Source organism: Eschrichtius robustus, chromosome 8 (genome assembly GCF_028021215.1).
Source record: "Eschrichtius robustus isolate mEscRob2 chromosome 8, mEscRob2.pri, whole genome shotgun sequence".
NCBI lineage: Eukaryota > Metazoa > Chordata > Mammalia > Artiodactyla > Eschrichtiidae > Eschrichtius > Eschrichtius robustus.
The window spans coordinates 124,261,596-124,284,578 of NC_090831.1; the positions used below are offsets into that span (position 1 = coordinate 124,261,596).

General features: G+C 60.0%; 1 protein-coding gene across 1 annotated transcript in view; it reads right to left on the reverse strand.

Moving 5' to 3' along the window:
* The window catches only part of KCNH2 (potassium voltage-gated channel subfamily H member 2), a 32,976-nt gene extending 12,332 nt beyond the window's left edge, over window positions 1-20,644 (reverse strand). The window contains exons 1-4 of the mRNA XM_068550179.1: window positions 20,569-20,644; window positions 17,512-17,742; window positions 1,743-1,907; window positions 183-626 (exon numbers count right to left, since the gene is read on the reverse strand). Of these exons, the coding sequence (XP_068406280.1) occupies window positions 183-626; window positions 1,743-1,907; window positions 17,512-17,742; window positions 20,569-20,644 (916 nt within the window). The remainder of the gene's footprint in view (window positions 1-182; window positions 627-1,742; window positions 1,908-17,511; window positions 17,743-20,568) is intronic.
* Window positions 20,645-22,983: the final 2,339 nt, after the last annotated feature.

The window sequence follows — 22,983 nt, forward strand, 5'->3', positions numbered from 1 at the left end:
TGAATGCACGTTTAATGGAATAAAAGGCTACTTAATGGGATTAAGTAAGCGCTTAATAGGATTTCCATCTCCCAGGCACACAGGACAGGGCGGAGAGGGAGGAAGCTGAGGTCCTGGAATGGACAGGCCCGCGGGTGAGGACGCGGCCGGGCAGTTCCTGCAGGGGTGGGGCCGACCCTCACCGGTGCTGGCGTGGCGCGGCGGCGGGGGCAGCGGCCCAGCGCGCATGGCCTCGATGTCGTCGGCCGACGAGGCGCGGCGCACGCTGGCGCAGCTCTCTCGGGAGCGCGTCCGGGGCAGGCTGCAGCTGGAGCCCGAGGCGTCGGGGTTGAGGCTGTGCGCCCGGGGCGACGGGTGCGGGCCGGGCGCGCAGGCAGGCGGCGAGCTGGGGCCCACCAGCGCGCGTCGCTCCTCCGCCGGCCCGAGCCCCGCCACGTGGTTGTCCATGGCCGTCACCTCGTCCAGGGCCAGCGACTCGCTGCTGGGCGCCGCGGGCGTCAGGTCCACGTCCACCACCACGGCCCCCGGGGCACCGGCGCCGCCCGCGCTACCCGGCCGCACCGACGAATCCCGGGCGGTCAAGGCCAGCAGCGCGGGCAGCTTCAAGCGGAAGGCCTTGGCGCGGCCTGCGGGGACAGGGGAGGTGCATGGGCCCCAGCAGCCCGGGAGAGGGCCAGGCCTAGCAGCTGGAGCCCAGTCACCAAGGGGAGGAAGGAGGGAAAGTGGGAGCCCCGACAGCCGCCGGCACCCCTCCACCCCAACTCCTACTGCACAGAACTCAAGTCTCCAGAAAAGTCTAGAATGCAATCATATCTAAGACTCCGCCAATAATAAACCACCATTTCTTGAGCCTCACATCACCGGTGGTCTCTACATAAACCACCTGTGGCTCTCACAACTGCACCCAGTGGGTATCATTATCTCCATTTTAGACTTGAGGAAATTTAGGCGTCAGTGAGTTATGTGATTTGCTGGAGGTCGCACAGTAAATGGCAGGGCCTGCATCCAAATGGAGGAGTGATGCCACGGGTTCCTGCCGTACCCTGCCACCTTGCAGGTGGCACCCATGGAATAGGTAGGGCGTTACTGATGCTGCCATTTTAGAGCTTGAGAAACCAAGAGGTTGTTTCTTTTGCCATGACTCTGAGGGAACATTTAAAATTAAACCCAAAAAGGCCATGCAGGGGGAGGAGGAGGTGTCTGAGCCTTTGAGTCATGGGAGGATGAGGTGAGGCCTGCACGTCTCCAGCCACAGGCAGCAGTCCCCTCACATCCTCTTCTCAAGTAGCCAAGGCCACAGCAGGGAGCTGGCCAGTCCGGGAACAAGGACCCGAGAGAGAAATTTCACAGAGTTGAGTCCACGAGAGACGGAGCCTTGTCATGAGCAGAGGGAGCTGCCCCGAAGTGGCCAGGGCCAACAGGGAAGGGCGAATCCCCCATCCCTGGGGCTGGAGAGAGGACCACTCCCAGGGGATGCTGTGGGGGGACCCCAAGCGGGTAAGGCTATGAAACCAGCCATGATCCTGCCCCAGGGACCTGTGAATCTGGGCTCAGTCCCTCCACCTCACCTGTCCATGCTGAGCTAGAGGGGACCGGCCGTGTCCTCCATGTTCTCTCCCCCATCTCTGAAAGGATCCCTTCCGCATCCCTTCCTACAGAGCATTGCCCTTGGGCAGCCTCACGGCCCCAGGGAAGGGAAACCATGTATTCCTGCACCAGCCCAAGAGCACAGCTGCACTTACCGGAGGCCAGCCAGCTGGTGAGAGGGGCACGGTGATTGGTGTCACGGGCTGGGGACCCCACCATGTCCTTCTCCATCACCACCTCAAAGTTGAGGATGAACATGATGACAGCCCCATCTTCGTTCTTCACGGGTACCACATCCACCAGGCACAGGAAGCAGCTCCCTGCAGAGCGGAGACACAGCCACTGTGGCACCAGGCGGAATGGGCCCCCGAAACCTGAAGGGGCCTGTCCACCTCTGCCTCCCCCACGGCTCCCACACACAGTCCTGCCCCTTCTCGCCATTGCCTCCTGCCCCACCCCCTCCTCCTGCCACATGCCGGCCAGAGCTGCTTCCCTAATCTGGCCGCTCCAGCTTTCCGCTCTCAAAGCTCTCCCTTTCTCTCTCTGCTTGCCTTGGTTCTCCAGCCCTCTCTCCCCATGTGCATTCTCCTCACACTGGCTTCTGCTCCTTTCTTCCTGGGTTGTTTCACCTTTTTCCCTATCCTCTCACACTCTATCTTTGCTTTTCCTCATGTAAGCCAGTGCAGCCTGGAGGTTAAGCCCACACACTTTAAGCCCAGGATCTCAGGGTTCAGATCCCAGCTCTGCTGCCTTGTCATTGATGCATTTTTCTTAACGTTTTTAACCTCCCTGTGCCTCATTTTCCTCATCTATAAAATGGGAACGATAATAATTCGTTCCTGGGCTTCCCTGGTGGTGCAGTGGTTGAGAATCTGCCTGCCAATGCAGGGGACACGGGTTCGAGCCCTGGTCTGGGAAGATCCCACATGCCACGGAGCAACTAGGCCCGTGAGCCACAACTACTGAGCCTGCGCATCTGGAGCCTGTGCTCCGCAAGAAGAGAGGCCACGACAGTGAGAGGTCCACGCACCGCAATGAAGAGTGGCCCCCACTCGCCGCAACTGGAGAAAGCCCTCGCACAGAAACGAAGACCCAACACAGCCAAAAATAATTAATTAATTAAAAAAAAAAAAGAACAGACTTGTTTAAAAAAATAAAATAAAATAAAAAATAATTCGTTCCTCATGAGTTGTAAAGATTAAATAAGTCAACACGTGCCAGCCGCCTAGGGCAGTGCCTGGCATGTGTCAAACACTAGAGACAGGTTAGCGATCACCCTCTGTCTCTCTGTCTGTCTTTGCTCCTCTTCGTTAGTACCCAACTGTTGTGTCATCCACAAAAAGATAAGTTCGGAAGTTGAGAGCAAGAGCTTCAAAACCTTTAGAGCAATTTGGCATTGCCGCAATATCCAAGCATGTGACTTCCGTATTTCACACAAGTACTGGTCTGTGACACGTTAGAAACAAAACTGATCCTTCACCAGAGTTGAGAAGCGCTGCTTCTAGATCTTTCATCTCTGTCTCTCGTCTTTTTCTCTGCTCTTGATTTTTTTTTTCCCTCTCAATGTCTCTCTCTGGCCACCAGGCCCCCTATTCCAGCTGATGTCAGTTCACCAGGCCAATGTACCTGTTCCGCCTCTGCCTCTGACCAGCGCACGGCCCCCACACCCTCCTCTCTACTGATTTCTGAAAGAGACCCCGGTGCGCTCTCAGGCTCTGCCTAAGGCCCAGCTCAGAACCCGCGCCTCCAGGAAGCCCTCCTTGATGCAACAAGAAGGCGTGTTAACATCCTGTTCCTCCTACTCCATGGACCTGGTGGGGACCAAGCATGTTCCTCATCTTCTCTTCCCGGGGCAGAGACTTCTTTCCTGGTGCTCATCTGTCTTCTCTGAACTGCCGGGTCCTAACTCACCAGTGTCTGTGTCCCCTCTGAAGGGCCTAGCGCCCAGAACAATGCACCAGGGAGCAGGCGCTGGCCAGTGGTGTTGGTGATGGGGTGGGACTAACGGCGGGGGAGGGGTTGAGGATCAGGACTGGTGGAGAGGACGTGGCTGGGGTGAACTGAGTCAAGGCCAACAAGCTGGAGGGGCCGATGGCCAATGAGCCCTGTGGGCTAGCCCTGGGAAGTGCAGCCACAGCTTCTCCACAGACCTGAGAAGGCCAGGCGTAAAGGGCCTGATTCCTAGGAGATGCTGGCCGGGCTCCGGGACGATTGCTAGAGACAGGGCTGAGAGGGAGCTGAGGAGCAATTCTAACTGCTGTGGGATTAATCTTGTGGACGGAGATCCTCTGAAACCAAGGGAAACAGGATGGCACCGGGATGAGGGGAGCTGGGCCAGGGCAGGGGCTGGCCGAGAATTCTCTGCCCTACCCCAAAGCCCTTCCACTCACCGCATCCCAGGCCCTCATGGCTTGGCCCACGGGACCTGAGCTGGGGGGGCTCTTTCAGGGTCTCCTTCCAGTAGCTGCTGCTGTCCCCTGACCTCCAGCCTCTGACATGGCCCGGCTGAAACACTGCCGTGGTGTTGGGAGCTGCAGGAGGCCGGGCCCAGCTGGAGACCGTTTGGCACCTAGACAGCCCGCCTAGCGTTTATGCCCTAATATGGTGATGGCCGGCAGCAGCCTGAACAGGGACTGGCCCTCATAGGGACTAAGGAGAGGCCAGAGACCAGGAAACCTTAGCCCTGGAGACCCCCCCAACACCCACCCCCTGGGAGCCCAGCGATCCAGGCCCCTGGTCTTGGTTCCTCGCTGGGAAACTCATCTCACGTAAGTCCAGAGTCTGGAGCCCTGATGAGCCCAACCCTTCAGGATGGCCTGGGGATCCTGCCCCCAGGGCACGGCCTCAGGATTCTGAACTTGAGGCCTCAACACCCCGTGCCCACTTCAGTTCCAGCTTCTCAGCAAGAGAGGCCAGAACTGCATTCTGCAGCCCGGACAGCCCAGGACCCTGACATCCCAGGACCCTGACATCCCAAATTGCACCCCCCTTCACGCCAGGCCGCAGAAACTCCAGATATAAGCCCCCTTACAGCACAGGCCCACTCCCGGCCCTTGGACACAGACACACACTCACACACGGAGCCCCCTTGGTCCTCTCCCTTTGTCGACATTCAAGGAATTTTTCCTTTCAAATAACCCTGTAAAAGCCCTTGTTATTCCGAAAATGTGAACTGGAGTCCTGCCTGATGGCTGGGGGGAGGAGGGGGGGGTGTTAGGCTCCAGCTACTATTTTCGAGGGGACACGGAAGGAAGGAAAGCGGGTAGCCCCAGGTCAGCCAGGGCTCCGAGAGGCTCTGCCTCCCGCCCATCCTGCCTGGCTGGCTGGGTCTTCCGTGAGCTGCCATATCACCCACCCCTAGCTCTTCAGCCAGACCTGCCAGGGGACCCCATCCCATCACTGGCTGGAATTCTGGCGGGTGGGGTCCCCGAGGGCAGCTGAAGGTCAGCAGGCCAGGGGTAGGGCACAGGGACAGCCAGAACTGGGCAGCGGCACAAAGCACATCGCAGCCTGCAGGCGGCGGGGCTGTGACCTTCACACAACTTCTCAGCAGAGAAGAAACGCTCAGAGTCAGCGTCTGGGCCGCCTCCCCGGAGCCCTGGGCTGGCACCGCACGCCAGGACCAGTGCCTCACCCTTCATGAGCCCTGCTCCTACATACCCAGACCCTGCTCATCTCTTTGTTCCTCTTCTCCCTCCGACCCGCCCCACCCCACAGAGCAGCTCCGCGGAGCAGAGGCTGACCTCAGCCCAGAGCTGGGGGAGGCTGCAGTTCCGCCGAGAGCCGCTCTGTGGCAGGAGCGGCCCGCGCTCCCGAGACAGCCAGAGCCTGGAGCGCCCGGGGAAGGAGGGAACGGACTGCAGGGGATCGAACTGGAGGGGAGCGGAGGACCCCTGCCCTGCCCACAGAACGGCTGTGGGGCTCCCGGGCGCAAAAGGGCGGGGCACAGGCTATGGAGTTAAGTGGCCTTCGCTCATTGCATCAGAATGACTTTGGGCAAGTCACCTGCCCTCCTCCAGCCCCAGGGAGCTCACCTGCAATACAGGACGATGACCTTGCCCCAGTGGGCTAGGGGGATGAATGACAGAACATTGTGAAGCAGGAGAGCCCAAGGGAGGTTTTTTTGTTTGTTTTTGCTTTTGTTTGTTTGTGGGGGGTTTTTTTTTTGCCACGCTGCCCGCTGCCCACCTTGCAGGATCTTAGTTGCCCTGACCAGGGACTGAACCTGCGCTCCCTGCAGTGGAAGCGCGGAGTCTTAACCACTGGACCGCCAGGGAAGCCCCCCAAGGGAGATCTTGGTAACTGGAGAAGGAGGAGAGGGAGAAGGCCCCCTGGGCCAGCCTGGCTCACGTGGCTGATGCTGAAGAAACCTGACTCACACCCCCCACCCCCCCCACCCCGACCCCAGCCCCAGCTGAAGGCATCCGGGCACCCAGCCTCGGCCTGCCTCCTGGGCTTGGGGCACCCGGGCCCTGTGAGAATGAAGGCCAGGAGAGGAGAGGCAGTCATGGATCGACAGCCCCACACAAGGACAGGATCCTCTGCGCCTCGGAGTCTAAGGGCCGCAGAGGTCATGCAGCTCACCACAGGCCACTGAGAAAGGGGCGGTGGGGGGGGGGGGCAGGGGCAGGGCCCCAGGGGACCAGGTCTGGCTACCTTCCAGGTGCAGCAGGTCCAGTTCCTCCCGACCCCGGGGAAGGGCGCCATCTTCATCAGAACGCAACGCTGGCTTGCTTTCACCTGGTGCCAACCCACACCCGACAGTGTACCTGGGACATCGTCCCTGCCCTGCATCCCGACCCATCCAGGGGCCCCACCCCCGGTCCCAAACCCAACTGCCCACCTCTGGGAAGCCTTGGCTGGTCCCCAGGCAGGAGCCGCCGTTGGCTTCCGCGGGGGCAGGCCTTATCTCTTGGGGCAGCACCGGGCAGGTGGGGAAAGGGAGGCCTGCGGGTGACCTGAGTGTCCTTGGACAAGCTCCCCGGGTCAGAACCTCTAGTGGCTCGTCTGCAAACTGGGTGCCATCACAGCTCCTTTGCAGGTGGCTCTTCATCCCCCTCGAGTACTCGCTGAGCACACGCACGTGAAGCGTTCAGGGCCTCGTGAACAAGACAGGCGTGCCACCCACCCTCACTGAGCCGGGGAGTCAACAGGAACCCCCGTTTGGAGCCCGGGATGAGTTGGCAGAGAGAGGGGTCCTGGGGAGCTGAGCCGAGCTGATCTGCCCCGACCCTCAGGAGACCTGGGCAATCGCTGTGTGACTGTGGGCAGGTCAGCCACCTCTCTGAGCTGCAGACTCCCTGTGGGTACTGCAGGGACAAGTGACTCGTACCCTGGGTGCCAGATGAGATGATAGATGGCCTTGTGGAAGCATTCAGAGCTGTAACGAGGCAGGGTGCCGGGTCCTTGCAGGGAAGGTGACCTCGGGGAAGCAGCCATCCTCGCCCCGGTCGCCGTCCTGCCCTGCTGGGGCAGGAGGAGCTGGGCCCAAAGTCACGCTGAGGGCAGGAGGCTGGGGCTCCAGTCGGGCTGTCCGCCCCCAGCAGAGGCTGTCTCCGACGGCGGCCCAGGGCTGTGCAGTGTCAGGTTATATTTAGCCTGGTGGCGGCGACAGGAAGATGCAGCTGGAGCTGCTCCTGGCCAGGGGCCACCGTGTCGCTAACGTCGCTCTCTTGGGCAGTGGGGGCCTAAGGAAGGCCAGGGACACTACAGGCCCAGGGGACAGAGCGGGGGAGCCTGAGAGGCCAGCCAGTGAATGAGTGTGCACGTGTGTGTTCGTGTGTGTGTGAGAGAGAAAGAGAGGCCAATCCTATCCCCATGGCTCCAGGAGCTGAGTGGGACAGATTTCCCCAGGACTACTCACTTCAGGGCCAGGGCTGGGGAGCCACAATCCAGACCCCAGCTCTCCCGGAATGAGCATCTCCAGACAGACCCTCCCCTAGCCCCTCCAGCCTAACACCTTCCCAGAGATTTATAGGGCCACACGGAGGGCCTCAGGGCCTCTGTGAGTCATCCAGATGCCCATCCGAGCCCATCGCATGTGGCCTGTCTGTGCTACCTTTCCCAGGGGCCACTGTGACGGCCTCAGGAGAAGAGCTCTTTCTAGAAAAGCTCTGGGGCTCAGCCCTACTCGACCTCCGTGGGGGATGCAGCCTCACAGTCTGTAAACTGGGAGTCACAGCCCTGCCCTGTTCCGAAGAAGCCCCGGCAAGGTGAAACCCGGCCATGTTTATTCGGGGAAAGCTTCTCTTTCCGGCACCATCCCATTCCCCGCCTCCCTGAGGCCTCCACGCTTAACCTCCCTCCTCTTGCTTCCTGGAGCCTGTCCCTCCTCAGAGTCCTTCAGAACCCCCTGTTCCCAGCCATGTCACATCCTTCAGGTGCCCTCCCAGCCGGGCCTCCCGTCCCTGGACACGCAGGCTGGCCCCAGTGCCCCCTCCAGTGTGCCCCAGCTTCACAGACCCTCCCACTCCCCACGGCCCCACCCCGCTTCCCTCCAATTCCTCCCGCCCCTCTAGGCCCCCGCAGGACCCCCCTCTACAAAGATTTTCTTGACAGCTCCATCTGGCCACAGGGATGTCTCTCACTGAAAACTCCTCTAACACTATGTTCCTAATGAGAGAGGTAACTGTACGCTGGCTTCCGGGGGAGCTTCCGCCCTCTGCCCAGAGCCGGAGGCCTGAGGCCAGTGTTGGGCTGGCTTCACGGGACAAACTGGGTGAACAGGTGTCCAGTCGATCACAGACTGGGGCAGGGACCTGCACGGATGGCAGATGGGGACAGGGCCATCTCCCCACGCTTTAAGCTCCCTTTCAGATCCAGGGGCACTGACTGACTATGCTTTCAGGACAGGATTTGCCCATTTCAAACCCACCCTGAGTCTGGACAGCAATCAGAACCCTCACAGGAATTAGGTGGCGTCTTTTGCTGAAGCACTATTCAATCTGGTCAACAGCACGGAACACGGAGGCTGACGGCCCAGGAATTCCGGGCAAGGGGGCTGGGGTATCTCTGAGCCTCAGACCCCTACCAGCCCTCTTCTCTGTGACCCACACACAGCAGGCCACGGGCAGCAAGGGCACACAGAGCCGAGGTCCACTAGGAGACAGTGGCGGTCCCCGCCCTCCTCCAGGGCCCCGCAAGCTTCTAGAGCTCTGCTCCCGCCTTGGCTCCCGGCATACCCCAGAGGGCCTGTCCCATCGGTCACCCAGTCGGCCGCAGCTTCTCAATCATTAATCCGAAACTTGCAATCCCTCCCTGACTCACCCACCTCACAGGACTCCAACAAATAGATACAAGTGCCTGTGAAAGCCTGCTGAAAAAGGCAGATGGAACGTTCCAACGTCAACACATATGGCAATGACCCAAACGTACACAGAGAAAACCAGCGTTATTCGCAGATGATAGGATCATCTCCCTAGAGAACCAATAAAATCAACAGATAAACAATCAGAACTAGCTAATGAGAGACTTCATCCAGTGAGGCTACCAAATACAAGATCAGCCCCCCCTCCACCAGCAGAAGGCTATTAGAGTAGGTAGTCAAAAATAAGATCTCTTTCATAATAGCAACAAAAACTATGGAGTGGGGACTTCCCCGGTGGTCCAGTGGTTAAGACTCCATACTCCCAATGCAGGGGGCACAGGTTCAGTCCCTGGTCGGGGAACTAAGATCCCACATGCTGCATGGCATGGCCAAAAAAAACACAAAACTATGAAGTGTCTAGGAAGTGCCCAAGAATGCACAAGGTCTCTACGGGGGAGAAAAAAAAAAACCTTAAACTAATAAAGGATGCAGAAACAATCTGAGAAATAGAGAGACACTACAGACTCTCAGATGGGACAAATATTAGAAAGACGTCCATTCTCCCCAAATTAACCCATAAAACCAATCTAATTCCAGCCAAGATTCTAGTGGGGTTTTTCTTCCCAGGAACTTGATAAACCTTCTCTAGAGTTTGCAAAGGAGAAGAGAGGTCCACAAATATGTATGTCAACCTTTCAAAAGAAGAACAGAGAGGGAAGATTTGCCTTTCCAGATACTAAGACATACTAACTGCTGTATTTTTTTAATATGGTGTTGATGCAAGAACAGACAAATAAATACTTGGACAGAACAGAGAGCTCAAAAACAGACGCATGGATATATGGGAAATTAACCAGTGGTAAAGGTAGCCCCACAAGCCAACCGAAAAGAATAGGCTGTTTACTAGATGTGTTGGGAAAATTGGCTCAGTACACGGAAAAAAATACAACTTGATCCCTATTTGACACCACAGACAGAGGTAGGGTCAGGATGGATTAAAGACCCAACTGAGAAAGGTAAAACAATTAAGGTAACAGAAGAAAATGTAGACCTTTGCAACCTCAGGACAGTGAAGGATTTCTTAAACAAAACTTCAAAAGCATGAAGAAAGCTAAAAATCCATGAATTTGTTTGTATCAAAATTAAGAATTTTTGTTGGATAAATTTGACAGACGACTGAATGGGAGCAGATATTTACAAAATCTTGATTCAACGGGGATTAATATCCAGAATACACACTGGATATTTAACTGTATGCATTTGTATTTCTAGAATCAATAAGCAACTCTTGCAAATCAATAAGAACGAAAGACAGCAGCTTCATGGAAAAGTGAGCAAAGGATATGAGCAGGGAATTCATGGGAAAGAAACCTGAACGGCTGCCTACAAGATGTTCGGACTCGCATGAAATCAAAGAAATGCAAATTAAAGCAGAAAGATATCACTTCCACCTATTAAACTTGCAAAAATTAGAAAGGTGGGTAATGCCACGTGTGGCAGGGTTGCAGGGGAATCCCATGCTCTGCTTAGGAGGGTGGCAATAGACGCAGCCCCGCTCATGCACAGCCTGATAGTGCTTCGTTGAATTAAGTGTCCACATACCCTGTGATCCAGCAATTCCACTCCTGGGGAGAAATCCCAAAGGCATCCTCACATGAATCCAAAAGGGGCCACGCATGAGGATGTTCACTGCAGCATCATTTATAGAGACAACCTGGCGGGCCCTCCCCAGGAGAGTGGACAGGGTAAAACGAGGGGGCAGCACACCAGAGAACATGGAGCTGTAGGCTCAATATCAAGGAAAAAGCTGGCTGGACTTAAAGGCGGACTCCTGTGCAACAAAAGTGAACACCAGAATACAATATATAGCACGTATCATTTACATAAATTAAACCTATATGCAGTCAGACAAAACACACATTTTGCAAGAACATATGCAAGCAGCACATTCACAGGAAGTACATTTGAATGGCTGCCTAAGGGGAGGGTAATGGGACTGGGGAGTGAGAAAAAAGGAAAAGGAGAAAAACCAATGAAAGAGAAAGAAGAAACCCATTAACACAAATATCCTGGTTTCTATGATTTGTGGAAGAAGCAGGAGCTGGACCAACAGAAGCCCGCGGAGAGAGGCAGAGAGGCAGGCCGGGGTGGAGCAGGGCATAGGGTGATGGCCGTAGGGAACAGGGATACTGAGACCCTTGGTCAGCTCACTTCCTTGGTTGACTAGAACCTGCGGCCACATGGGTGATGCCCTGCCTAATGGCAAGTAGAATGCCAAGAGCCTTGGCACTCGACACTGCTTTGCACCTATCCTCTTATCTGCTGAACCTCTCCCAGCAGTACGCGGGAGGACAGGTGTTTTGATCCCACTTAGCGAATGAGGAACTGCAGCTCTGGGAACCCCAGCTAAAGCCCAAATTTCCTGGGGCTCTGAGCCCATCATGACCCCAAAGGGCCCTCTGGGGCAAGACAGCCTGTGCAGTGGTGTTCCGTGTTGGGCAGGACTCGAGTGGAAAGAGGAAAACTGGACTGGAGTTCCCACTCAGGTACCTGCCAGCTGGCTAAGACCCCTTAGCCTTTCTAAGTGAGTTTGGTGCCTGTAAAATGATGGCGAGGAGGCCCCATCTAAGGACCACCTGCCACAAAGCATGCGTCCCAGCTTGCAAACTATAAGTGCAGTCACAGGGACTTCCCTGGTGGTGCAGTGGTTAAGAATCCGCCTGCCAGTGCAGGGGACACGGGTTCGAGCCCTGGTCCGGGAAGATCCCACGTGCTGCAGAGCAACTAAGCTCCTGCACCACAACTACTGAGCCTGCCCTCTAGGGCCTGCAAGCCACAACTACTGAGCCCTCATGCCGCAAATACCGAGCCCACACGCTACAATTACTGAAGCCCGAGCACCTGGAGCCCGAGCTCCACAACAAAGAGAAGCCACCACAATGAGAAGCCCGCGCAAAGCAAAAAAGACCCAACGCAGCCAAAAAAAAAAAAAAAAAGTGCAGTCACAACAGTGAGGGTGCCAATGAGTGCAGCTGCCACCGCCCCCTCCTCCAGCTCTGCTCCCCCATCCAGGCCTCCTCCGTCCATCTTTGAGGCGGGAAGGCTGAGAATCCCCAGATGCCTTCCCTGTACCCCACAATGCCCCCCACACGGCAGGGGTGGAGGACTTGCAGCTCGCTCAGTGGCCACCTCAGGCCACCTCTCCCTGGCCCACCTTCCTCTGGCCCCAGTAGCCTCCCCATCCTCTAAGACCCCTCCCAGTCCTGGCATTCTATTATTCAAAGGCTTTTCACAGAGGGAGAGACCAAGGCCCAGAGATGGGAAGTGATTTGCCCAAGGTCACAGAGCAAGACTATAACTAAACCAGAAATTGCTCCCAAGGCTCTGACTCCTGGTATAGGGTTTCTGCAACACAGCACACTGCCCACCACATTCATTCAATCCTTCATTCAGTGGGAGCATGAACGGAGCTCCCACTATGCAGCAGACACATAGATACAACAGAGAACAAAACAGGCCGCTGTCTGCCCTCCCAGAGCTTCCAATCTAGTGGGGGAGTCGGACATGGCAGCCTTGCCCAGAGCTGTAAGTGAGGGAGATGGTGGCTTAAGGAGAAGACACTGTCCCGGCCCTCAAGGTGCTTTTAGTCCAGTAGACACGCGACCAAAACGGAGAGAAGTCCGTTCGAGGCCAACCACAGTTCACAGCGTGGAGATCTTTATGGGCCCCTGGACTAAGGACAGGAAGGGACTTTAGGGGGACAGCGGTTCATCCAGAGCCTCTCCCATACTCATCACCTGTCCCAGGTGTCCCTCTGTGCCCCCTCTTCTGGCCCTGACCCCATGGGCCCCTCCCCATGTCAAGGAGGAATGATTCTGTGAAACTCCTTCACACTGAGGGCCAGCTATTTCCACACTCCTCCCTGCTTACAGGGGAGGGGTGATGAGAAGAAAATGTCGTTTTAAAGAAAAAGGTTCGTTCTCCACCCAAGCGAAAAGTTCCCACATAGAGGCATTTCAAGCACCCTCGGGGAAGATGTTTAATTGTGAAAGGACTTTCTTGGACCCCTTGAAGTCCCACCACCCTGGAAGCCACCACTGGGCAGAAAAGAGGCTGAGGCTCACCCGGTCTCACACCCCCATGCTGGCCCTCCTGCTGCCCACGGCCCGCCTCCCCAGAGCCCGAGAACACCGTCAAAATCTGCTCCCATCCCAGACGCCTCTGCACAAATATTTACATAGCTCCTCTCAGGGGCTACAGCAGACACAACACAGAGGAGCCACCCGCCCGACACTCTCCAGACCCCAGAGGAGGCCAGGAGTGGCCCACACCCTCGGTCATGGCAGGCCCGCCCGGCCCCCAGGTTGGGGCTGGGACAGGAAGCCCCCATGCAGGCCAGGGCACCCTGCTCTGGCTCAGCTCCGCTCCCTGGAGCCACGGAGGGAAAGCGCTGCTGGGCTCTGACGCAGCCCCCGAGCCCTGCTCCCGGCCACCATCGTGCAGGTGTGCGCACCTGCCGGACTCCAAGCTGCCCCAGGTCCTGACCAGAAGGCCCAAGGTGGAGGGGGCCCCTCGATGGCTTCCCCACCCCCCCTAAGTAAAGTGCTACCTGTGTCTAACCTCATTCCTCCGGGGCTCACCCCGGCCTGCTCCATCTCAAGGACACAGAACACACCCAGGTACCAGCCTCCATTTGACCTGCCTGCCAGCCTCAAAATACCCAAGGGCTCCTTCACCAGCCACCCTGACTGATGGGGGTGTGGGGACCTGAGGATCACGGCTTGGAGGGGACAGGGCTGGGAGGGGAGAAGTGGGTGTCTGAGCTTGGGGCCATGATGGAGAAGGGGGTGGTGTGGGAGGGTCACAGTGAGGAGTCAGATTTCAGGGACCAGGGAGGAGATAGCGAAATGGCCTGAGGTCCGTGGAGAGTCACGGGAGGCCCCAAGGAGTGCCACCGGTGCCAGGAGTACCTGCGCAAGCACCTGGGAGGCTGAGGTCTGAGTCTGGGGACCACAGACCAGTGGGTGTAGGGTCACCTCTGGGGCTCTGGCTCCCCATGGGCTCTGGGGGCACTGGGGAGCACGCTGGCCCTCTGTCCCCACCCCTCCCCCAGCCCACAGCTCAGCTGTTGCAGCGGGGGGCCCTCTGACCCTGTTACCATGACAACCGGCCTGCAGCTGGAGTGGAGAAGCCAACAGACTCTTCTCTAGAGACACCCCCGTCCCCACCCACGCACAGGCTCCCAGGGACACAGGGACATGGAGACCAGGCCAGGACAGGCAGAGGTACGTGGAGCCAGACAGAGACTTGGAGATGGAGCCCAGAGAGGCGGGGGCCACCGGGGCAGAGGGAGAGAGGCAGGGAGGAAGGCACAGGGGTACGGAATGGGGGGGAAGAAGAGAGACAGCTGCAGGGAGAGGGAGATAAAGACCACGGGGGACAGAGCCGGCAGGGAGGCCTGAGTGGTGGGGAGAGAAGCAGAGACCATGGGCACAGGCGGCCGCTGAGCATGGCAGGGGCGGGGCAGAGAGGCGGGAACAAAGAGCAGAGAGAACAGGAGGGACAGAGCGCAGGGGACCTCCCCGAGGCCCGGCAGAGGAGGGGAGCGTGAGGAGGAGCCATGGTGGAAGGCGCCCGAAGCCTCCCCAGGGCAATGTGGGAATGCAGGTGTACACCAGCATCACTTGCTGCCGAGGCGCGGCCCAGAGCCCCAAGGGGATGCCGCCACCTGCCAGCCCCACGATGCTGGGCCCTGATCCCAGCTGCACCTTAATCCCAGGCCTGACCTGAAGGAGCATGGACACAGGGCCAGTGAGGGCCTGGCACCTCGTGTCTCTGCCTCCAGCCCACATCCCCCAGTCTGGCCTCCCCACCTCCCAGCAGTCCCAGCAGCTAAATAATGGGGCTGTCTGGCTCCAGGCCCTGAGACTGCACAGAGCTAGGCTAGAGGCACCGACACAGTACAGCTGTCCACGGTGGCGCCTGCCAGCAAAAGGCCCCGCCTCCTTCCCAGCCACCCGCCTCCCTGGGGCTAAAGCCCAGGGACCTGCTCTGCCATGGCCGGCCCAGGCAAAGACCCTGAGAAAGGCCTGGACAGAAACAAGAGGTGGCATTGGCCTTCCTCACATCTACCTCCCTCCTCTGTCCACGCACAAGGCTGTGAGCCTGTGAGCTCATGCACACACACACACACACACACACACACACACACACACCCCCGTCCAGGTCAGGCACAGAGATCTGCCCAAGGGACTGAGCAGAGGGAGAGGGCGGGAGGCAGAGGAAATCTGTCTGCACCCGAGGCCTCAGGTGCCCGGACAAGCAGCGGCCCACATAACCTGAGGGCCAAGGCCAGCCTGTTGGCCACCAGGAGATACCTGATCCCCATGGAAACTAGGTGAGAGCGGAGAAGGGGGCAGGCCAAGATGGCTGGCATAGGACTTTCTGGGTCACAGCACCATTTGGAGTAGTAACCGGGGGTGGGGAAAGAGCTTGAACTTGGCTGGGAGGCCTGGGTTCTAATCCCACTGCCTCCACTGATTCGCTGGTAACTTGACCTCTGCTTCTCAGTTTTTCCATCTGTAACTTGAGTGGGCTGGATTAAGTGATCCTCGAGGTCACCAAGATTCCATGATAGCACCTCTGCAGAAGGGGTCCCATGGCCATCCTCTCCCAAAGGAGCCAGCCTGGGGCAGGAAGGAGGGAGGGTGGCTCCTCACACACACTACAGGGAAGGCAGAAGCACTCAGGCCCCTGCCGCCGAGGGGTCCGGCGGGCACACTGTCCCAGAAGCAGAAACGGGCTCAAGGCACTAACCAACTTGATCCATATCACAGACTCTCTGGTGTTAGACCTGAACCCAGGACGTGTGTATTCACATTCTTCTCATGACACCAATTGTTTGCAAACTTTCAAAATAAAAGTGTGCATAAAGTAACGTGCAGTATAGAGATATACCTGTAACTATTTTGCCTCCTTTTTAATACATGACAGCGGAGCAGAGTGGACAGGGCTGTGATCGGACAGACACGGTTCCATTCCCAGCTCTGCACTCTCTAGGGAAGTTTCTGCACTCTCTAGGGAAGTTTCTGAACTTCAGTGTCCTCATCCACAAAATGGAGAAAAAATAGTATCTACCTCCCAGGGTTGTTGTGAAGATTCCATGAGACGATGCAAGTGAAACATTATCGGCCCAGTGTCCAGCGCATAGAAGGCACCCACTGATATTAGCTAGTACTAGGTAGCCAGGCAGATATAAAAGCAGATCTGCTCTGATGAAGGTTCTGGGGGGATATCAGTGAAGAACCAGAAAGGAGGCCCTGCCTTCAGAGTTTGCATCTAAGCTCCCAGCCAGAGGCCCATTTGCTGTGAGCAAACCCTCTTCCACAGGTCCCCAGTGACTGTCCCCCACTCTGATTCTGTCCAGGGATCTCACAGCTGGGCACCCCTGCAAAAGCAGGGTCTTCAGGGCATGTAATCCTTTGCAGGGCAGCCTCAGCCAACCCTGAGCATAGCGTACAGGGGAGGTACCAAGGGACAGGGACAGAGGCATACGGTGGCTGCTGGCTCACTGCCCCAGGAAGAGACAGAGAGTGCTGTCTACAACAGCAGGTAAGCTCGCTGTGGGCAGGAACCTCTTCTGTCTTGTACACTGCTCCATCTCCAAGACCTTGCTGCACCTGGCTCACAGGGGTTCAGTAAATGCTCATCAGATACACACTGGTGAGCGGCAGGCTTTGGGCACCGGTGGGCAGTCCTGCGGCACCTTCCAGAGCCCCCTCCCCAGCCCTCTGATACCTGCAGGTCCCCCCAAGCCCTGCGGCACTGCCCTCCCTGAGCAAAGCCCACCCCGCCAGGGCAGGGGCGGTGTGGGAGCAGCCCCGCCCAGGGGCCCAGGGCGCTGTTTATCCGCTCTCCGGAAGCTCAGCGCAGCTGGGCGGGGAGCCCCGGTGGCCGAGCAGAGACACCTGGCGCAGGAAGGGGTGGCGGGCGGGGCGCTCAAAAGATGGGACAAAGGGAACTGAGGTTGTGGGGAGAGGCACACACCTCCCGCCAGGTGCAGCTGAAGGGCAGAAGAGAGAGGGGGCAGGAGAGGGGCGGCAGAGAGCCAGCCAGAGTCCTGCAGCCCTTCCCCGCCTCGCCCTCAGCGACAACTCCCCAGACCAGTCAGTCACCTGGCAGGGGCGAGGGTAGCTAGAGGCCTGTGGGCGGAGGTCGGCGCCCAGCCACCGGCCTGGACTTCCATTACCCCCATCCATGCACACACCTGCCATCCCGGTGCTGCCGTCAAACTCCAACCCACCTAGCTCAACATTGTCCACATCTGCCCAGGGAGGAAGGAACCAGAGGCTCCAGACCACAGCCAAGCAGCCCCTTGGGCACCCCGTAAACCATCCCACCAGAGTGCTTGGGGTAAAGAGACCCGGACCGCCGTACAGCCCCAATATCCAGCCCGCGCCTCCCACCTGGCGCACCCCAAAGGTCCCTGCTGAGGTCACGCCCCCCTGCAACAGGCCGGAGCTCCGGCCAATCGCCGGCCGCCCCCACCCCACAGACCCCGCCCCCCACCCCGGCCTTTCGGCCCCGCCCCGCCCCGCCCCGCCCCAGCCCGCGCCTACCATCTTTCCGGTAGAAGGCGATCTCCACTTTGCGCTCCTCCGCGCCCAGCAGGGCCTGCGCGATCTGCGCGGCGGCACGGCGCTGCGTGCGCGGCCCGTGCAGGAAGTCGCAGGTGCACGGTCGCTGCATCACCTCGGCCCGCGAGTAGCCGCACAGCTCGCAGAAGCCGTCGTTGCAGTAGATGACAGCGCAGTTCTCCACCCGAGCGTTGGCGATGATGAACTTGCGGCCTGGGGGGCGGGGATAAGCGGGCACGTGAGCAGGGACCCCTGCCCCCAGGGTTCCCAGCCCTTCCCCGCCTTCTCTTGTCCTACACAGTTGCCCGCCCGGGGACTCCCCGCCCCAGGAAGCACAGCGGGCCTGGGGTGCCCAGCAGGGGACGAACGCAGCTGTGCCCGGACACAGGTGCCTCGGCCGGCCCGGCCCGGCGGCGCGCCCCCTCCCCCGCCCGGCCCGCGGGCTGGCTGCGTGGCTTCCCCCGGGCGGACTGCCAGCGGCCCGCCGCCCCCTCCGCGCCCGGGGCCGAGGCCAGCCTTGGGCGGGTGTCAGCAACGCGTGTCAGCAGCCGCGGCGGAGGGATAAACACTGGGCCTGGAGAGGGAGCCTGAGAAGGGCCAGAGATGGCGGCCAGCATTCCCTTTGCACCGCTCCAGCTTCTCTTCCTGACCCCCGCTCTCTAGACTGGGTGGCGCTCCCTGGGCACTCCTTACCCCGGGGACCCCTAGGAAATCACTCCCCCAAGTATCTGCGGACCCTGCCAGGTCAGTACTTCCTGGGACTTCTGCGACCCCTCCAAGGGCAGTCAGCAGCTGGGGAGTGGGCGCGCCAAAGAGGATGAGGGAAGAAGTACCACGTGAGCACCTACGATCCTTTCTCTCATTTAATACTCTGACAACCCCATCGTTATCCTCGTTTTGTAGATGAAGAAACTGAGACTCAAAAGAAGTTCTTGCCCTCATCTTGCAGCTTGTAAAAGATAGAGCCCGCTTTCGAACGTAGGTCTGGCAGAAGGGGAGGAATAAGCGGAGGGTCACGGGCGGAGGCCCAAGGTCATAGGGAGCAAGGAAAGGGACCTGCAGCTCCAAACCCTGGAAACACCCGGAGCCCAGGCTGGCCTGAGAGAGCGGCCCACTTGTAAACAGACAGACCCACGAAAGCGGCTCTCCAGGGATGTGAGGCCTTCCTCAGTTCGGCCCCATCAAGGGGAGGCTCCAATGGACCCACTGCAGCTAGACTTGGCTCATTTCCTTCACACGTGCCCCAAGAGCCAGGCTGGTGGGTGAGCAGCAGGCGGGTGGCAGCCCCAGCTCGTGCCAGGAGAGATGCTCTGAGGATACGAGCTTTTTATAAACACAGAAGTTTCCGGCCACTTTGGCCTTTAATGCTGGTGCTTTGGGTAGCAGTCGGAACTCTGCCCCCCCCCCCCCCCCCCCCCCCCCCCCCCCGCTTCCTAGTGGGCATAGCCCTCAGGCTGCAGCCCTGGGCAATCACATGCGCAAGGCCCAGGCTGCTGCATCAGGATCTGGCCTCCTCCTGCCTTCCTCCCCCTCCCTTACCCTGGCCTCCAGGAAGTTACTTTTTTGAAGTTGGGTCAATCTTTAGGTCAGTTCCCCAGGCCCCCCAAAACTCTCAGGCAGCCATCAGCCCCAGAAGGCAGGGCTCCCTGTCACAGGAAAAGACTACTGACTGAGCCTCCATCTCCACCTGAGCCCGAGGCAGTCCCGAGTAGCAGCCACGTACCAGCCACGTACGCACCATCTTCAGAGAGGAAAAACCACCTGGGCCCCGCTCCCAGGCCTGGAGAGGAGAGCGAGTTTCTTCGAAGGCAGGCCCCACCCCCCCCACGCCCCCCCACCCCCGCCTCCTTCCCTGAGCTCCTAGAATAAGCGAGACAGAGGGGACCTGAAAGGCCCCTTTGGCCGCCCCCTCCTTCCCAGATGCGGAAGAGAGTCACTCAAGGTCACGCAGCAGTCAGTGGCAAGGTGGGGCCAGAAGGCAGGCCCCCCAGCTTCCAGCCTACAGAGGCTCCCGGAGCCTGTGGGAGTGAAAGCCCCGGCCTCACTGCCCTCCACCACTGCAGTCTCCTCCCCCTCAGGATCATCCTGTTCCTCTGCTTCAGACAATGCTGCCCGGCACACTGACCCCTCCCTTCCCCCACCACGGTCACAAGCACACGTTGTCCTGTGCTCACAGGGTCATGGGCAAGGAATGTCACCCCCTCCCAGGGCCCTTGGCAGTCACACCCACCAGGGCACATGCAGCCTTCGGGACAGACACACGCATGCCAGGAGGGTGCAAATACCCACACACAGAGCATTCACCTAGCCTGGGACACTTCTGGAAGGCTCCCCTACCAGGCCAGCACTAGGGCTGCTGTAGTCCCCATAAAGGGGCTCAGGAGAGGGAAAGCAACAACACAGGGTCATCGCATGGAGCCTGTTAGGCCCCCAAAGGCCAGCTTCAGCCCTGGCTCCCTCTCACCCCAGGGCCCACAGTTCCCAGCCTTGTCAAAGATACCTCCCCACCGCCCATGCAGAGTCAAACGCATGGGTGACACACAGACACCCCACACACACCCAAGAGCGTGTTAGGCACTGACCCTACACGCTTGCCTTTCAGTCTCCGGCAACACAGTCTGGACGGGCACATGCACGGTACTCTTAGGGGCCCACAGTTTGGGCCGTATACATTCTCCCGTTCTTGCATCCACACAGCCCCACTCACATCCAGGCACCCAGAGTTAAGGATACCTGCACACTCCCATCCCACCTCCCTTCCCTGCACACTCAGGTTGTCACATACACACACTCCCCGATCCCGGAAGCCTAAGCTGAGCTTCCTGCCGCGCTCCCCAACACCAGGCCCCTTGGCCCCAAGCCCACTGCCCCCAGCACCAAGCCTTGCCCCCGCGACCCCTGGCCAGTGCCTTGGGGTCACGAGCCCCCATAGACTCACTAGCAGGACGCACACGGCCTGGGCACGCCCCCCCATTCACACTCGGGAGAGCTCGGCCCGCCCCCAGAGCCCCCTCCCCGCCCGCCCCCTCCCCCACTCACTCTGGCCCTCAAACTTGCGGATGATCGTGTCCAGGAAGGTGTTCTGCGGCGCGACGTGGCCCCTCCGCACCGGCATCCTGAGCCCATGGGCGGGCCGGGCGGACCCCCACCCACCCCGGCCCGGCCCGGCCCAACACAGGCTTCGGGTGGCCCGACCCGGCCGTGGTCCCCGCACCCCGCGGCCAGGCAGAGCACGGGCGGGGCCCGGACTGGGGTGCGGGCGCGGGGTCTCCGCTCGGCGCCGGCTCCGGACCGCGGGCCCGGCCTGGAGCTGCCTGAGCTCGGGCCGCCCGGCCGCCCGCACACCTGTCTGCCGGCCCCAGCCGAGCCGCGGGCCCCGCTCCGCCGCGTCTCCGCGCTGCGCTCCGCCTGCTCGAGCGCCGGGCTCCCGGCTCCCGCCCGCTGTGCCGACAGCCGCTCCGGCGCCCGCGGCTCGGGCTGCGCCTGCTGCTCGGCCCGGCCGCGGAAGGGTTAACGCGGCGCGCGCCCCTCGGGCTCCGGCCCCCGCCTCCCGGCTCCCTCCCGCCCGCCGCGCGCCCGCAGCGCCGCCCTCTCCCCCCACACACCCCGCGCGCCCGCCCTTCCCATTGGCTGAGCCGAGCCGAGGGCTGCCCCCCACCCCAGCCCCTCGCTCAGCCCAGGAGCCCCCGGGACTCGCGCGCCCCAAGAGGGGGAAGGGACCCGTAGGTAGGGGAACCGTGAGGACAGGTGCGACGGCCGGCCTTGAGGCGGCCAAGGAGGAGCCTGGGGATTCCGCCCCCGCCCCGCCTCCCCCCCTCTCCCCGCTGGAAGGACCGAGGGGACCTGACTTGAAGGGAGAGAGAGGGCCGGTCCCTTATGCCCTGGTCCCCCACCGCGCCGAGCACGGGCTCCTACACACAGCTTGCGCTCAGTGCCCGCTGTAGGTGCCACGGGCGAGGCCTGGGCCCTGGGAAGACGAGCCCAGGGTCAGGGGAGACCCGAGAAAAGTGAAGGGCAAGACAATCTGGAGGCCTAAGGCCACCGAGATTTGAGATAAGGGTGGGTGAGATTTAGGAGGGGCACGCACCCAGAGCAGGGGCGCCCGCCACCCAACGCACACACACACACAGAGCCCTCCCTGGGGTTATTCCAGGCCCTCCTGCCCAGAGCGGGACATTCTGACAGGAGTTTCGGCCTCCTAGCCTCGGGATCAAAGAGAGGCCTCTGAACGCGAGGTTCCAGCCTGGGGATCCCCTTGTGCGAACAGCCCGCCCTCCCTCTGCTGCGCGGGGCCAGCGGTGCAGGCCCAATCGGCGGGCTCGGGGCCCTGCGGCGCTGCGGCGGCCCAGCCCCTCGGAAAACCCTGGCCTAGCCGCAGGCCCCTCCCCGCCGCCAGCTGGCTCACTCCAGCTACAGCTCCCTTATTTAGGCAAGGAGGCCTGAGGATGCTCAAGGGCAGGCAGGGTGTCTGCCTGCCGCCTGCCCACCGCCTGCCTGGGTCTGACTGAGGGTCTCCGGGGCGCAGTGTCCCCGGCCTGAGCAGCCAGGCGGGGCCTCAGGACGGCCAGGGCCGGCAGGCGAGTGTTGACAGCTGAGCTGGCCGGTGGGGAGGAGTCGGCAACTGAGCTGCCCTCCGCGGGTCCCCTCCCCTGCAGCCCAGATCAGAGACCGGCGAGATGGATGGGGCCATGTGGGGGCCCCTGAGGGTTTGCAGCTGCCTCTGTCCTTGGAGCAAGGGGGTGGGTCTTGTCACCAGGGAGAACCATCCTGGGATGCCGGGGGGGGGGGGGGGGGGGGGGAACAAAGGGCAGAGAAGGAAGCAGAGTCTGGCAAGAGAAAGGCCCAGGGGAACAGGTCTTGGTGAGACCACCCTACCCAGACTTTCACCTTCCACCCAGGAGCAAAAAGAGGCAAACCCTGGGGCCAGATGGGGCCATTGGCCAGCAGATGACACCCCTTTTTAATTTGCTGGTGGGTGGGCAGTGACTCAGGGAGGCAGCCAGTGGGAGAGAAGGGGGTGGCTCCACCAGCTGATGCTAAAAAAGACCAGAGGCTCTTATCTGTACAGTCATCCCCGAGGCCCTCTCCACCTCCGGCAGCTTCCTCACTCACACTTCAAGATGCCCAGGGCCTTCTGTGGCACAGACTCCCCTTCCTCTGTGACCTGGCATCAGGCACATCAACCCACCTGGGTACTGGGAGGAACCAAGCTGATGACTGGTCCAGCTCCTCCCCCACCCCGGGACCACCCCTCTGGATGCTGCTTTGCCTGCACTAAGTCCAGCGTGATTAACCTACGATTGGGGTGTCTTCCCCTCCAGGTCAAGGGATTGAGAGCGTGAGAAGGGGCCTGCAGTGAGAATGGGCATGGGAAGAGAGGCAGTGGAGAGGGGCATCTCATCTAGCCTGGCCAGCTGTCCGCACTGAGGTTCCCATGTTCCCAGGACAGGCCTC